Source organism: Trachypithecus francoisi, unplaced genomic scaffold (genome assembly GCF_009764315.1).
Source record: "Trachypithecus francoisi isolate TF-2019V2 unplaced genomic scaffold, Tfra_2.0 Lachesis_group3, whole genome shotgun sequence".
In the NCBI taxonomy this organism is placed as follows: Eukaryota; Metazoa; Chordata; class Mammalia; order Primates; family Cercopithecidae; genus Trachypithecus; species Trachypithecus francoisi.
This window is the reverse complement of record NW_022681468.1, coordinates 3,167,998-3,183,264: the sequence shown is the minus strand read 5'-3', so window position 1 is coordinate 3,183,264 and position 15,267 is coordinate 3,167,998. Positions and strand designations below refer to the sequence as shown.

The 15,267-nt window shown below is 41.1% G+C and overlaps 1 protein-coding gene across 17 annotated transcripts in view; it reads left to right on the top strand.

Moving 5' to 3' along the window:
• MARK3 (microtubule affinity regulating kinase 3) overlaps positions 1-15,267 on the top strand; it is a 124,617-nt gene that overhangs the window by 67,100 nt on the left and 42,250 nt on the right. For 14 of the 17 annotated variants that reach the window (XM_033191170.1, XM_033191169.1, XM_033191165.1 and 11 more), the window contains 3 exons: positions 2,021-2,086; positions 7,239-7,309; positions 12,163-12,219. In XM_033191170.1, the coding sequence (XP_033047061.1) occupies positions 2,021-2,086; positions 7,239-7,309; positions 12,163-12,219 (194 nt within the window). The remainder of the gene's footprint in view (positions 1-2,020; positions 2,087-7,238; positions 7,310-12,162; positions 12,220-15,267) is intronic. The other 3 variants (XM_033191171.1, XM_033191179.1, XM_033191181.1) reach the window with 2 other exon arrangements.

The following is a 15,267-nucleotide window of genomic DNA, read 5'->3' as shown; positions in this document are numbered from 1 at the left end:
CAGCCCATAATCAGTTTACTATCCACATCAGTTTTAGGAAACGAAAGGGTTGATGTCTAGTATCAAGGATAGCCTATCAAGAACGCATCAGGCACAGGAATAGAAGAGTAACACAGAACCATCACAGGAAGAAGCAGCTTTTACAGAGCACTGCTTTCCTAACAAAAGGCGCCTGCCCTAGTTCATCAGCTCTGAGCCGCCGCTACTTTAAAGGTGCTCTTGTTTCCTTGTTTCATGTACCACTAAGAGAGATGCTGGCAAGCCCTCATCCTCGTACCAGGGATATTAATTAGAATGGGAAAAAAACTTAGAATCAATAAGTGTGATTGAAGAAAAAACCACTGAACAACTTCATAGTTGGATTTAAAGAAAAAAATCACAAGGAATATAATAGTGGGAAGAAAATCTTGTTTCCTTGATTTTCATTTCAATCCTTTGGGGCTAGCTAGCCAACTCTAGATTTCAAATTCCTACTTTTCACACCCATCCTCCCACCCCCAACAAAAAAAAACTTTATCACTGTTGCTTAGAACTAGCTAACATAAACGTATTTATTTTGTCTTCTAATTACTTAAATTGTGACGTGATTAGAGTTTTGTACTTAAAACAACATATCTTTGATAATAAATTGAAATTTTAAAAAATTCCTACTCATTGGAAGATTAGAAGGGTTTTATTTTTATGCAGTTTACCAACACATGTGCCTTAACTTTCTGAAGTGGCTTTTCTTCACAATCTGAACGTATCAGAGTCTAGGGAATGGTATGATAGCTTTATTCATCAGTTCATCAAACATTTACCAACTGCTATGTTAGGCACTTTGTTTGGCCTAATACTCTATGAAAGCCTCAGAAAATTGCCTGAAATATAAAACACTAGCATACCCTCCCCCATTTTTGGGTACACTTAATTTTAAAGTAAATATTAACAAAATAAAGTAGATATGCACAATGGTGATTTGATAACTTCAGAGATTTACTCCAGTTTCATTTTTAAAATGTGTGTGTGTGTGTTTTGTTTTGTTTTGTTTTGTTTTTTTGAGACAGGGTCTAGCTCTGTTGTCCGGGCTGGAGTACAGTGGCATGATCTCAGGTCACTGCAACCTCCACCACCCTGGCTCAGGCCATTCTCCCACCTCAGTCTCCGGAGTAACTGGGACTACAGGCGCATGCCACCACACCCAGCTAATTTTTGGCATTTTTTTGTAGAGAGGGGATTTTGCCGTGTTGCCCAGGCTGGTGTCCAACTCCTCAGCAGAAGCGATCCACCTGCGTCAGCCTCCCAAAGTGCTGGGATTACAGGCATGAGCCAGCGTACCTAGCCAAAAATGTATATATTTCTAATTGATGTGTTAAGGTTTTATGAATTAGCAGTAATAGAAATATTTCCATCTGTAACAAAATACTGCTCTAGGAAAATCACCTTGACCTACTGAAAATTATTCTTATAAAAAAGCGTTTCCCCCCCTCAATTAATTGCAGTATAATCCCTTACTTCTTTCCATCTTTGGCATCAGAAAAGTAACAAAGGAACCTTGTTCTTTGAAAGTGTCATAAGTTTCCCAAGCAGTAAAGTTCTCAAGTAGAATTATATCCGTAAAGCCATAATCATAAGCAACTAGATTTGCACTTGTTGGAGCAGAGTAGAACTGAGCAGTTGCTACAGGCTGACCACTTTTCCTGGGGTGCTGGGAGGGCAGCTGCCAACACAGACGTGCTGAAGGACAGTGAGGACGACAGAGGAAGTGAGCTCAGGTGCACCTTGCCGGACTGCTGAGCACATACGGAAGTCACACAACACTCAGAAATAATCTTTGTTTTTATGGAATTCCATGCTTTCATAGTCTCTTTTCTGTTGTTGTGATATTTGATAAAATTCCCTAAAAGCATTTTTTAGAGGGCCAGCTATTAAAATCTTTAACAGGGAAAAGGTTGCTTTTCATAGTTACAGTTTATATGTGCATGGTTTGTGCATACAGACGTTTGTCTCTTTTTCTTCTGTATCCTCTCCTCTCCCCCAGTGAAGTTATTCGAAGTCATTGAAACTGAAAAAACACTCTACCTAATCATGGAATATGCAAGTGGAGGTAAGAACATTTATATATGTATTGGGTTTTTTTCTTTCTCCCTTTTAAAAAAATACACAACCATACTGCCCATATGGGTCATCATTAAGGTCTCATTTAATGTCCAGAGCCATAATACACTAGGATGAGAGTCAGAAAAGCGGACTCTTAGCACTTCTAGGGGTTGCCATGAAGTGTTTCGCTATTAGCGTTGTTAATTGATAATGTCTAAATACCTGGATATTTTTTGTGGTAAAACATACATCACTTGAAATTATCGTTATAGTCATTTTCAGGTGTACAGTTCAGTGGCATTAGCACATTCACATTGTCCTCACCACCACCTGTGTCCAGAACGTTTTCATTTTTCAACACGAAACTCTACACCCATTAAACACTAACTCTCCATTTCTCCTTCTCCCAGTCCCTGGCAACAATTCTCCTTTCTGTCTCTATGAATTTGACTACTCTTGGAACCTCATACAAGTAGAATTATACGGGATTTGTCTTTTTGTGTCTGGCTGATTGATGCAGCATAGTGTCCTCAAAGTTCATCCATGCCATAGCATGTGTCAGAATTTCATTCCTTTTTAAGGCCGAATAATACTCCATTGTGTGTGTGGGACACATGCTCCACATTTTGTTTATCTTGAGTATGTGGCTATTTAAACGTATGAATGCTTAGTCTGTTTGAAACAGATGTGTGCTGTGGTTGCTCTGGTTTAGATGCTTTTCTTTACCAGATTTTCATGTCTCTGGTGTCTATCTTCCCTAAGGCCAGAATTGATGGTTACAGTACACATCACTAGAGTTTCCTTAAAATAAAGATTAATGACTAGTAACTATTTGCCTACAGTTTTGTAAAAATATAGACGTTTTCTCAAATGTGTTTATAGCTGCCATCTTTTATAATGATTTGTATTTTATGGTTGAGATTGGGTTGGGTTTGTAGTTTGGGGACCACACGTGAGTTTCAGTGTCTGTGAAGAGCAGAAGCTTTCTTGTTCGTCTTTTTGTGTTCCCTGCCTCTAGCACACTGCCTGGTACACAGCAGATACTCAACAGGTAGAATTAGACTGCACTTATGAATTATAAACTACTGAGTACACATTCTGTTAAACTCTGTAGTAGTTTTATCATTAGCACTTTGATCCGTGTTACAAAACCTGAAGATAGAAAGTTGGATTATAGTCTCATTTGAGTGAGTTTACCATTGAAAATAAAAAGATTGTAAACCTGTTGTGGAAAACAATGAGTTGTAGTACGCATACCTCTGATGCCACTTTTTTATACTCCTAATTCATTATTAGCTGTGTATTTTATACTTTATATATGTCTAGTGTGGGGATTTCATTGGGATTTTCAAAACTTCAGGAGTAGTAGAAAGAGGGGAAGGTTAATTTCAGGACCAAAAAGCTTTATGGAGTTCTAATACTTTCTGTGGGCAAACAACACAGAGTAATGTTCATAGCCCTCTCGTACAGCCTCTACAGTGTACAAGGTGCTTTCTCTTACCAGATCTCCTTTGACCTTCACAGCTACTCCATGCTGTGGCCACGCAGTGAGTGATGGGCTTTTTACCCCTGAGGAAATGGAGTCTGGAAAGTCTCACTGTGGGCACTCTGGGCCTGGATCCCTAGTGCTCTGACAGATAGCATTTCTAGTTTGTTGGTGGGTCATGGCTTTCTGTTCCCATCTATTTTAGCTACCCAGGTCACAGAGATTACTCCTATAGGGGCAAGACAGAAACATCTGAGAAGCATCCAGGTTTAGTAGAAAGAGGATGGGCTCTGGAAAAGACAGACACGGAGCGAATCCAGCCAGTGGCCCTCATTGGCCACGTGACCTGGCAAGTAACATGTACTGAGCTGAGCTTCACAGTGAGCATAGGAACCCCCTCTGAGGGCTCAGTGCACTTGGCAGCATTGTAACAGCATTTAATCATTTAATCCAAGGTGGTGGTTCTGTGTACCTTGGGTTTGGTTTGGTTTGCGACAGGGTCTCGCTCTGTCGCCCAGGCTGGAGTGCAGTGGCACCATGTCGGCTCACTGCAACCTCTGCTTCCTGGGTTCAAGCGATTCTCCTGCCTCAGCTTCCTGAGTAGCTGGGACTACAGGCGTACACCACACCCGGCTAATTTTTGTAGTTTAAGTAGAGATGAGGTTTTGCCACATTGGCCAGGCTGGTCTTGAACTCCTGACCTCAAGCGATCCACATGCCTTGGCCTCCCAGATTGCTGGAATTCCAGGTGTGAGCCACAGCACCTGGCCTCTTTAACAGTGTTTTGTTGTTTATTAAAACAATTTCCAGGACATATGTTTTATTGTTGATGTGTTTGACATTGTGAAAAGTGTTATTAAATTGGCCACCCATTCCACCATTGCATCTCCCCCACCCCCCAGCCCACTGCCTTTTGATGTGGTAGACTCGTAGAATTTTAGAATTGAAAACAATCGTAGAAATTACAGGGCAACGGTCTGATTTTTACAGATGAAACTAAAGCTCAGAAAGTGTGTTCTATGCCAAGGGGTCCATAGCTGGTTTGTTTCAGGACCTGAACTAGAACTAAGGGCTTTCTGAACTGGCCTGTCAGTGTCCTTCCATCCAGCCACCTGTTCCCTGCCCAGGCAGGAGAGCCACTCTTCGCCTCTTGCTTCTTTTCTCTCTAATAAATAGCCTTAAGTGTTTTTCAGTTCAGCTGCTTAACCTGAATGTTAATACATTTTTAATAAGGAAGAAAAGATCTGGATTGAATTCCTGGGTTAAGAGTTGAACTCCTGAATTATAATTTAGTAATTATGAGTGTGACATATGGTTCCAGAAATCTCTTAAGAGGTTTATATTGAATTTAAATTTAGGAAAAAATCTGTCAAAATTATATTGACAGACTTGGATTTTATCTGTGTTATTCTACAACTGTTGGTGGGCTTAATCTTTTAATTTTTTTAAGTAAAAACTCTTCTATATGATATTCACTCATGTTTAGTTGTTTTTGCTTATTAACCACTTGTTTTGACATTGTGTGCTTTTCTGCAAATAGAAAGATCATTCGCATAGAAAATGCTGACACTTTAGTGAGCTGACATTTAACTTCATAATTCATCATAGTTAAGTGAATTGTGTTGTGTAAACTCAACAGTATGTAATGCCTTTTAAAAGATCATTATACAGGCTGGGCATGGTGGCTCATGCCTGTAATCCCAGCACTTTGGGAGGCCAAGACGGGCGGATCACTTGAGGCCAGGAGTTCGAGACCAGCCTGGCCAACGTGGTGAAACCCCCGTCTCTACTAAAAATACAAAAATTAGCCGGGTGTGGTGATGCACGCCTGTAATCCCAGCTACTCAGGAGGCTGAGGCACAAGAATTGCTTGAACATGGGAGGCAGAGGTTGCAGTGAGCCAAGATCGGGCCACTGCACTCCAGCCTGGGCGACAGCACAACTCTTTCTCTCTCTCAAAAAAAAAGATCATTATGCAATCAGGTAATAACATGAAAATATTTATAACCATTCATTATGTAAAATTTGTTCTTTCAGAGTTAGGGTTAATAAGAGTTTCAAAGTCAGAGATAATTGTGTAATTCATAACGACTTTCAAGTATCAAAATATTTTAGTTTAATATTTTCAGTAAGCTGGTGGATGTATTCCTTTTTTGTATGAAATAAAGATGTTTCTTTCCCGAAAATACTTTATATCTAATTTTTTTTTGAGATGGAGTCTTGCTCTGTTGCCCAGGCTGGAATGCAGTGGTGCAATTTCGGCTCACTGCAAGCTTCGCCTCCCGGGTTCACTCCATTCTCCTGCCTCAGCCTCCCCAGTAGCTGGGACTACAGGCGCCTGCCACCTCGCCTGGCTAATTTTTTTGTATTTTTTTTAGTAGAGACAGGGTTTCACGGTGTTAGCCAGGATGGTCTCGATCTCCTGACCTCGTGATCCGCCTGTCTCGGCCTCCCAAAGTGCTGGGATTACAGGCGTGAGCCACTGCACCCGGCCTATATCTAATTTTCTAAATTATTATTCTTCTCTATTGATTTCAGAGGTGGTGATTCTTTATTCTACCTTGATAAGCACTTGACAGTGCTAATAATACATTCCTTGAAGTGTCACCTTTCTTTCCCAAGGAATTAATATTGTGTAAACTGCTACCTAGGTGTGCATCAGCTAGTTATGTTGGCTTCACCTCCTTGCATCCTGAGCTCCCACTTCTCACCACCACTGCGCTTCCCACTCTAGTCCCTGTCACTTTCATGATTGGTTTGATTATTGTACTGATCTCCCGGTTGGTCTTCCTGTCCCTTCCCATCATTGGAAGCCTCTTCCCCGCTAGCAGCCAGTGATCCTTTTACGAGGTCAGTCATTTCATCTCTGCTTCTCGTCTCACTTATAGTAGAGCCAGAGTCCTCACCACAGCCTACAGGACTCTTCCTAGCCTCATGAACTACCCTCTTCCCCTAATTCACATTTCTCCAGCCTTCTTGCTGTTTCTCTTACTACTATAGAATCTTACCCCAGATAACTACATTGTCCACACCCTCAAGCAGTCAGCAAAACACAAGTGTTTGCATGCACAGGCTCACTTGTCTGTCTCTTTCTCCTACTTTTTCTCCACAGCACTTACTGTCCTCTTGTACACTATATATTTATTCATTTATTGCCCCCTCCCCCAACTAGAATGTAAACTCTGTGAGGAAAAGGATCTTGTGTTCACTGCTGCATTTCCACGGAGCCTACCTAAAACAGTGCCTTGCAGTTAGTAGACATTCAGTAAATATTTGTTGAATGAATGAATATATTCAGGAAATGCTTTGTCATAATCCCTCAGTGAGGATGTCCTCTTCTAACACAAATAACTTCATCCATTTTAATTTTCTGTTTTCATTGCATAGTTTTTATTAAAACCTATTGAAAACGCTCTTTAAAATAAGAGTTTTATAATTTAAACATAGGGAATTTAATTTTAAGGCTTTTCTCCAGCTTAAAGATTTGTTGTTGAATTTAAATGCCTGTAGTTAAACTTAAAGCCAGCTTAGTTCAAATTCCACATATTTCTGGCTAACTTTATATCTATATTTAAAAATTAGAGCATTGCTAAAAGTGAAACATTATCAATTTATGGGAAAATTAATGCTCAGAAGTAGGATTTCTACTTACTTTTATTTCTCTCACCTGTAGGTGAAGTATTTGACTATTTGGTCGCACATGGCAGGATGAAGGAAAAAGAAGCAAGAGCTAAATTTAGACAGGTATGAATTAATGTGTCTTTACTTTGTTAATTTGATCATTTGTCTCACTTAAACCCTGAAGCAAACAAGTGTTTGCCTCCATAAATACTTATAAGGCCTGTTGGATGGTAGGGGTTGACCACTGAATTCAACAAAAATTCATGAAGCGCTTTTCATACCTGAGGCACGGTGCTGGAGGCAGCCTTGGTTCTATTCCTAGCTTTGTAGTGGGAGCATTAGTCTTATACTTAACCTTCCCTTTTTACAGTTGAGCCTTAAAAATCTAGAGCCTTTCAAAAATGCCTGTGATTACATTAATTAAAACCATTTCAGAGTTTTTAGCAAGCAGAGTGTCAGAACCCCAAAATTCATTATTAGCTTTGTCTGACATAAACCAAGACCAAGTGTAACTCAAACTGTAAATTGGTAACTTTACTTCTTGCTTTGTTTTTACTCTGCTTTTTAAAGAGACATGGGTTTTAATAAGCAGGTTTTAAGCATACAGGTTACTTAACTCTCCTGTCTTTATTAATAATAATTATTGTTACTGATTGACCATGCCACACACTGAGATAAGTACTTTACCAACATTAATGTAAATCTTACAACCACCTTGTGTTATACCCATTTGCTAAAAAAAAAAAAAAAAGACAACTGAGATATGAGAAGATTAAATAACTTGCCCAGAATTGCCTTTTTTTTTTTTTTCCCCCCACTTATTGTGGAGAACGGGGTCTCGCTGTATTGCCCAGGCAGGTCCCAGAATTGCCTTTCAAGTAGGAGACCTGCCATAGACTCAGAGTCCCAAACCCTCTGACCCCAAAACTCAGATTTGCAGTCATTATATTGTGCTATTATCTAGACTGGGACTCAGCAAACTTCTGTAAAGGGCCCGATATTGAACATTTTAGGCTTTGTAGACCACACTGTCTCTGTCGCAACTATTTAACTCTCCTGTTGTAGCTTAGAAGCAGTCGTAGGCTGGGTGCTGTGGCTCATGCCTGTAATCCCAGCACTTTGGGAGGCCGAGGTGGATGGCTCGCTTGAGGTCAGGACTTCAAGACCAGCCTGGTTAACATAGTGAACATTAGCCGGGCATGATGGCAGGAGCCTGTAATCCCAGCTACTGGAGAGCTGAGGCAGGAGAATCACTTGAACCTGGGAGACTGAAGTTGTAGTGAGCCAAGATCACGCCATTGTACTTCAGCCTGGGTGACAGAGTGAGACTCCATCTCAAAAAAAAATAGTAGCAGCTGTAGACAATACCAAATGAATGAACGTGACTGTGTTCCAACAAAACTTTATTTACAAAAACAGGGATAGGCCGGATGTAACTAGAGGCCATAATTTGCCAACCCCTTATTTAGATGAAGGACAGGAGCAGTGCTTCACTGCTTTTAAATTAACTCTATATTCTCACAAGGTCTACACTGAAATGGAATTATAGCCTCATTTCTCTCAGAACCTTTGTATTTTGTTTTATTCATATACAAGTTGTCAAGATGGACAGACTATTAAAGTTCAAGTCTCCTTTGATTTGCTTAGTCTGATGTTGACATTTTTAAGTGATAGGACTTACTGAGTTTCTTATAAATGTTGCTTATATTTTGCTATTGCTTAAATACTAATGGTACTTTGAATTCAAATGTACTAAAACTGAAGTAAAAATCAACTTTGGCTATCATTTAACTTCTCTGATCCTGTTTTTAAAGCTATAAAAAAAATTATACTTGATGAATTCCATAGTTCTTTGCGAGTCTAATATCATTTGATTGTATGGTCTATGAAAGGAAATTCAGATTTTTATTAGAAAAAAGTCTGTTTGGCTCTTTCCGTAACTGTACTCTTAATTTTTATAAATTGGTCACCTAAAAGGTAAAATTTTTTTGCTTCATACAACTTACATTCCTTCCTGCTTAGATGAATCTGACTTGCAAACATGTATGTGAAGATCGCTTATTGACTATGAGGAAGGGACTGATGTCATCCAGCAAGAGCTTACTAACCTAAATCTTGAGGCAATTACTCCAATTTTTATTGTAAATTCCCTGCAGAAATTCTGAAGTCTTTATTTGTGGAGCCTATTAGTTGCACTAGAAAAGATGTTTTGTATGTATGTGTTTTTACAGTTAGCAAACTGATTTAGAGTGCTTTAGAATTGACCCCTTCTTCCATGGTATTTGCCTAAGACAACTCCATTAGACTTGGAAGGATACGCATGATATTGGTGTTTCTACTTTTCTGTTTCAAATGCTGTGGCTTCTTTGTTTTTGTTTTTTGAGATGGAGTCTCCCTCTGTCACCAAGGCTGGAGTGCAGTGGCATGATCTCAGCTCACTGCAGCCTCCACCTCCCAGGTTCAAATGATTCTCCTGCCTCAGCCTTCCGAGTAGCTGGGATTACAAATGTGCACCACCACGCCCAGCAAATTTTTTTTTGGTAATTTTATTAGAGACGGGGTTTCACCACTGTTGGCCAGGCTGGTCTCGAACTCTTGATCTCAAGTATCTGACCTCCTCAGCCTCCCAAAACGCTGGGATTACAGACGTGAGCCGTCGCGCTCGGCCTCAATTTCTGTGCTTTCTAGGAGCTTATAAGTCATCATTACTTTGACTAAGTAAAAAAAAGTTTTTCTATTTATGACAAAAAGGAAGGTATGCCACACACAAAGTACACTGTGTGTGATCCCTTTTCCATATTCATCACCAGATGGGTTTTCCCTTTCCTGCTTCCTTCACCAAGCCCATCCTAGTTCCTGCTTATGATGTTTTAATTTTTTGGTTGCGCTCTTGTTCTTTTCTGAGAAAAAAGAGTAGATTTCCAGCTCCATCTTTTTTACTTACCTCTTTCTTGGTGGGCTGGTGATATTGATTCTTTGATGCTCTTTTATGTGTGATTGAAAGTGAATTAGGCGAACATTCATAGTTCAACCTAGATAACATCTATTAGCAATCACCATTTCTGGCTGCTGATAGAATGCAAAAAAAGCAGTAGGTTCAAGTTGAGTCTTTTCAGCTTATTGTGGCATCAGGTTAGCTTTGAGTTGTTTCGGAGCTAAAGAGAGAGAGGAATCCTTTGATCTCTGAGAAAGGGCAGGAAATAATCAAATCTGATTCAAAAGCAGAATTTGAAAATAAACTATAAGAGAAATCTCAATATGAGGAAGAACTAATATAAATTCTGAATGAGAAAAGGGAAAAGATTAAATAAAATTTACCTGTATCCTAGGTGACAAAACTATTACTTTGTTTTGGGAAAACAAAGCTATTTTACTTTTCCAGTTTTCATGCTGACAGAATAGAACAATAGTGATAAATCCAAAGTAACAGACGCTTTAAAACCCGTGTTTTGGCATTGGAATTTTTGTACCTTTAGTTAATTATAAGTGGGTCTGATATTCTGAATGTTAATTTTAAATAATGAAAGTGCTGATTTTTGTTATCATCTCATCCTAACCCCAGTTTAACTTTTCCTTGCTGCTTATTCTGAACCAAAATATTGTACAGCCCTCTGAGATTTTATGTCCATGGGTGAGTCCATGGGGCTTACAGCTAAGTGTTGATGATGATTTGGAGGAACTAACAGTATTTTTATTATGACCTCAGTTTTGTGTGTATGTAATCATATGTGTCTAAATATACATGCAGAATATCAAAGAAAAGACTAGATGCAAGTGCAACAAAATAACAAGAGATGTTACCTCTACTTAGTGGTAATGCAGGAATATATTTGTGTAGACTTTTCTGTGTTTCCTGAAATTTCTACAATGAGCATATAAAGCTTTTATATTAGAAGACTTTTTTTTAATGACCAGTAAGTGTGAAATTTCAGTAAAACAATTGTTTAATCATAGGCATGATTGCAAGTTGACTAAATAAAAGCATACTGTTTGCTGAAAGTGGGAGGAATCCTTAATAGTGCACGTGCACATAGTAGTTTTCATAGTTCACATACGTTACAACATTCATTCCTCCATTTTAATAAAGGAAGAGGAAACTGACCCTCAGAGAAGTTAACTAACTTTTGCTCTCCATAATCCACATTAGTTAGAAGAAAGACTGTTGCAGGGAACAGGCTGAGAGGGGCACTTACAGAAGAGTAATCCTTTGATCTCTTTGAGAAAAGATAATCCAGATATGGATTAACCTGGATTAACACCTGGGTATGGGCAGCTCTCTAACCGCTGGTTTGGTTTGAAGTTGACTCTGTGGATATGGAAAGGTTGCACCAGGCCAGGCACAGTGGCTCACGCCTGTAATCCCAGCACTTTGGGAGGCTGAGGCAGGCAGATCACCTGAGGTCAGGAGTTTGAGACCAGCCTGACCAACGTGGTGAAACCCCGTCTCCACTGAAAATACAAAATTAGCCGGGCATGGTGGCACACACTTGTAATCCCAGCTCCTCAGGAGGCTGAGGCAGGAGAACTGTTTGAACCCGGGAGAGGGAGGTTGCAGTGAGCCAGGATCACGCCATTGCACTCCAGCCTGGGTGACAGAACAAGACTCTGTCAAAAAAAAAAAAGAAGAAGAGGTTGCACCAGAGCCATCTGGGCCTAGGGGCAGCCAGGGTCCTCCAGATCCAGTTTGTTGGGTCCTGGCACTACACAATAAATGGAATGTCAATGGATAGGGTCCAAAAAGAGACTTCAGTTAAAACGGTAGAAAACAGAAGAACATCCTCACCTGTTTGTTTTTGCCCTCACCCCTGAATTTCTCCAGACTGGAAAGTTCAAGGCATAGGAAAATTGTTTTTAGAAATCCACATGGACATTCGAGTGCCTACTGAGTATTCTATATGTGTGAACATTAACAAAGTTATTTTCATTTTAATTACGATTCTGCACCAGTAATGACCGACTCTGTGTCTCCTATTCAGATTGTATCTGCAGTTCAATACTGCCATCAGAAACGGATCGTACATCGAGACCTCAAGGTGAGTAGAAGTGCCTCACTCTCAGTGTATGCTTTGTCTGTATGTGTGCAGTTCTCTCAGTGGTCATTACACAAATGAGGTGTAGATTAGACTTACTAACATTTTTTAAAATCCCACAATAATTGAATCCTCTTAATCAAGTTATGGGAAAGAGCATTAAAAATAAAGAAAAATAAAGTTTATTGAAAGTATTTTACATTTCAGTTAAGGTGACTTGGTGGTTGATCTCTGGAGGACAGTCATCACACAACCAAACAAATGGGGGCCTCCAGAAATGGATGGTCGCACCCACAGCATCCTCAGTGCCACCCGGCATTCATTTCTGCTGTTTTCATCAGCATTCTCTCCCGTTAACAGCAGTGCCCGTTTGAGACCTCTTTCAAGGTCCTCAGCCTCTGCCCTCACTCTGGCATAGGATGAGGTTTCGTATCACATAGAGAAAATAGAAACACCAGGCAGAAACTCTCATTTTCTACCAGGCCCTCAAACCTACCTTCACCTACCCACATCCATCACTTCTTTCCATCCAGTTACAGGAGAGTGGGGTGCTTCTGCTCTGAGCTCTGGGTCCTGATTCCCTCTGGGGGCTGTGCTCTGTCTGATGCCTGTTTTCTCTCCATTTGTTTATTCACTCTCCCTCTCTACTTGCCTTTCACCAGCAGCATTTACACATGCTCAAGTCTACCTTTTTTTTTTTAAACTAAAAAGCCATCCCTGTTCCCCTTCCAGATACACGCTTTTTCTCTCTTCCCCTTCATAGCCATATTTCTCTAAACATTTCCTAGATTCTGTGTCTTAACTTGGCACTCAGCTTCGCTCTCCCCTCACGTGATTGTCATTGACTTGCTTGTTCTCTACACCCGCCCCTAGAGCATTCACATTCACTCTCTCAGCTCTAGTAGCCAACTGTATGCTGATGGCCCCAAATCCATTCCTGCGGCCAGAGTACTCTTCTGGGATCCAGGACCCAGCTGAGCAAAGCGTATCTTCATATAAACATCCCTTCATATAAACATCCCTTTGAACCTGGGTGCAGCAGGTTCAAAGCCTATAAACATGAATGTTCACTTCTCTTTCAGGTGACTAATGTCCCTCAGGTGCCTTACTCTCCTGTACTACCCACTCAGTCACCAAGTCCTTTTGCTGCTGTGTTCCAAATATCTCTTAAGCTCACTCTTTTATGCCCCGTTACACAATCCAAGGCCAGACCATCATTATCTCACAGTTGATTCCGACACTACTTTCTCAGCTATTCTTCTCTGTTTCTGGTGCCTCTTCTTCCCGTGTATGTTCTCTTCACTGCACACAGAATGGCCTTTTAAGGAAACACAAACAAGATGGTCGTTTCTCTGCTTGAGCAACTCTTCAGTGGCTCCCCATCGCTCTTACAATGGAACTCAAACTTCTCAAGTGCAGTCCTTTGTGATCAAGCCCTGACCATCTCCCCAGCGCCCTCTACACAGCTCTATCCCACATACTGCCTTTCAGTTTCTTATGTGAAACATGCTCTGTCTCACGTGGGTTCTTACACTCTTTATTCTGCCTGAAATATCCCTCATCAACACAGCCATTGTGATCAGATGCACCTTCTGGTGCTTTGATTTCACGTCATCTGGAAGGCTGTCCACACCTTTCAGTGCCAACCCACAACTCCCTGTGCCTCTTCAGTTATGGCATTTGTGTCTCAGGACAGCTGCTTATCATTCTGCCTCTTCTAAACTGTGAGCTGTTGAGGGTAGGGCTTTATCTGTCTTGTTCATCATTATCCATCGAGACATTCATATAGCATCTGCTGTGGAGTAGCCACATAGGAAATAGGAAATGTTTGTTAAAATAAAGTGACTAGGCCGGGCATGATGGCTCAAGCCTGTAATCCCAGCACTTTGGGAGGCCGAGGCAGGCGGATCACGAGGTCAGGAGATGGAGACCATCCTGGATAACACGGTGAAACCCCGTCTCTACTAAAAATACAAAAAGAAATTAATCAGGCGTGGTGGTGGGCGCCTGTAGTCCCAGCTACTCTGGAGGCTGAGGCAGGAGAATGGCGGGAACCTGGGAAGCCGAGCTTGCAGTGAGCCGAGATCGCGCCACTGCACTCCAGCCTAGGCAACAGAGCGAGACTCCGTCTCAAAAAGAAATAAAATAAAATAAAATAAAGTGACTGTGATTTGTCTCTCTCTTTTTTTTTTTTTTTTTTTTTGAGGCGGAGTCTTGCTCTGTCGCCCTGGCTGGAGTGCAGTGGTGCAATCTCAGCTCACTGCAACCTCCACCTCCCACATTCAAGTGATTCTCCTGCCTCAGCCTCTCAAGTAGCTGGGATTACAGGTGCCCACCACCACACCCGGCTAATTTTTTATATTTTTGGTAGAGATGAGGCTTCACCATGTTGGCAAGACTCGTCTCGAACTCCTGACTTCAGGTGATCCACCCGCCTCAGCTTCCAGAAGTGCTATGATTACAGGCGTGAGCCACCGCACCCAGCTGTGATTTGACTCTTGAATGAGGTTTGGGATTCTCCCCTCCTCATTAACAGCCATTTTATAGCTATTTAGCAGTTTTTATGAAATGCCCCTTTTTTAAAAAAGTTACGTATTTTTTGAGACAGGGTTTTACTCTGTCACCCAGGCTGGAGTGCAGTGGCACAATCATAGCTCATTGCAGCCTCAAACTCCCAGGCTTAAGAGATCCTCCCACATAAGCCTTCCAAGTAGGTGGGATTACAGATGTGTGCCACCATACCCAGCTAATTTTATTTTATTTTATTTGTAGAGAAGGGGTCTCACTATATTGCCCAAGGTGGTCTCGAACCCCTGGGCCCAAGTGAGCCACTATACCTGGCCCTGCCCCTACCCCTGCCCCATATTGTTCTTGTTTTTTTGTTTTTGAAATGGAGTATCGCTCTGTCGCTCAGGCTGGAGTGCAGTGGCACGATCTCAGCTCACTGCAACCTCCCCCTCCCGGGTTCAAGTAGTTCTCCTGCCTCAGCCTCCTGAGTAGCTGGGATTACATGTGTGTACCACCATGCCCAGTTGATTTTTGTATTTTTAG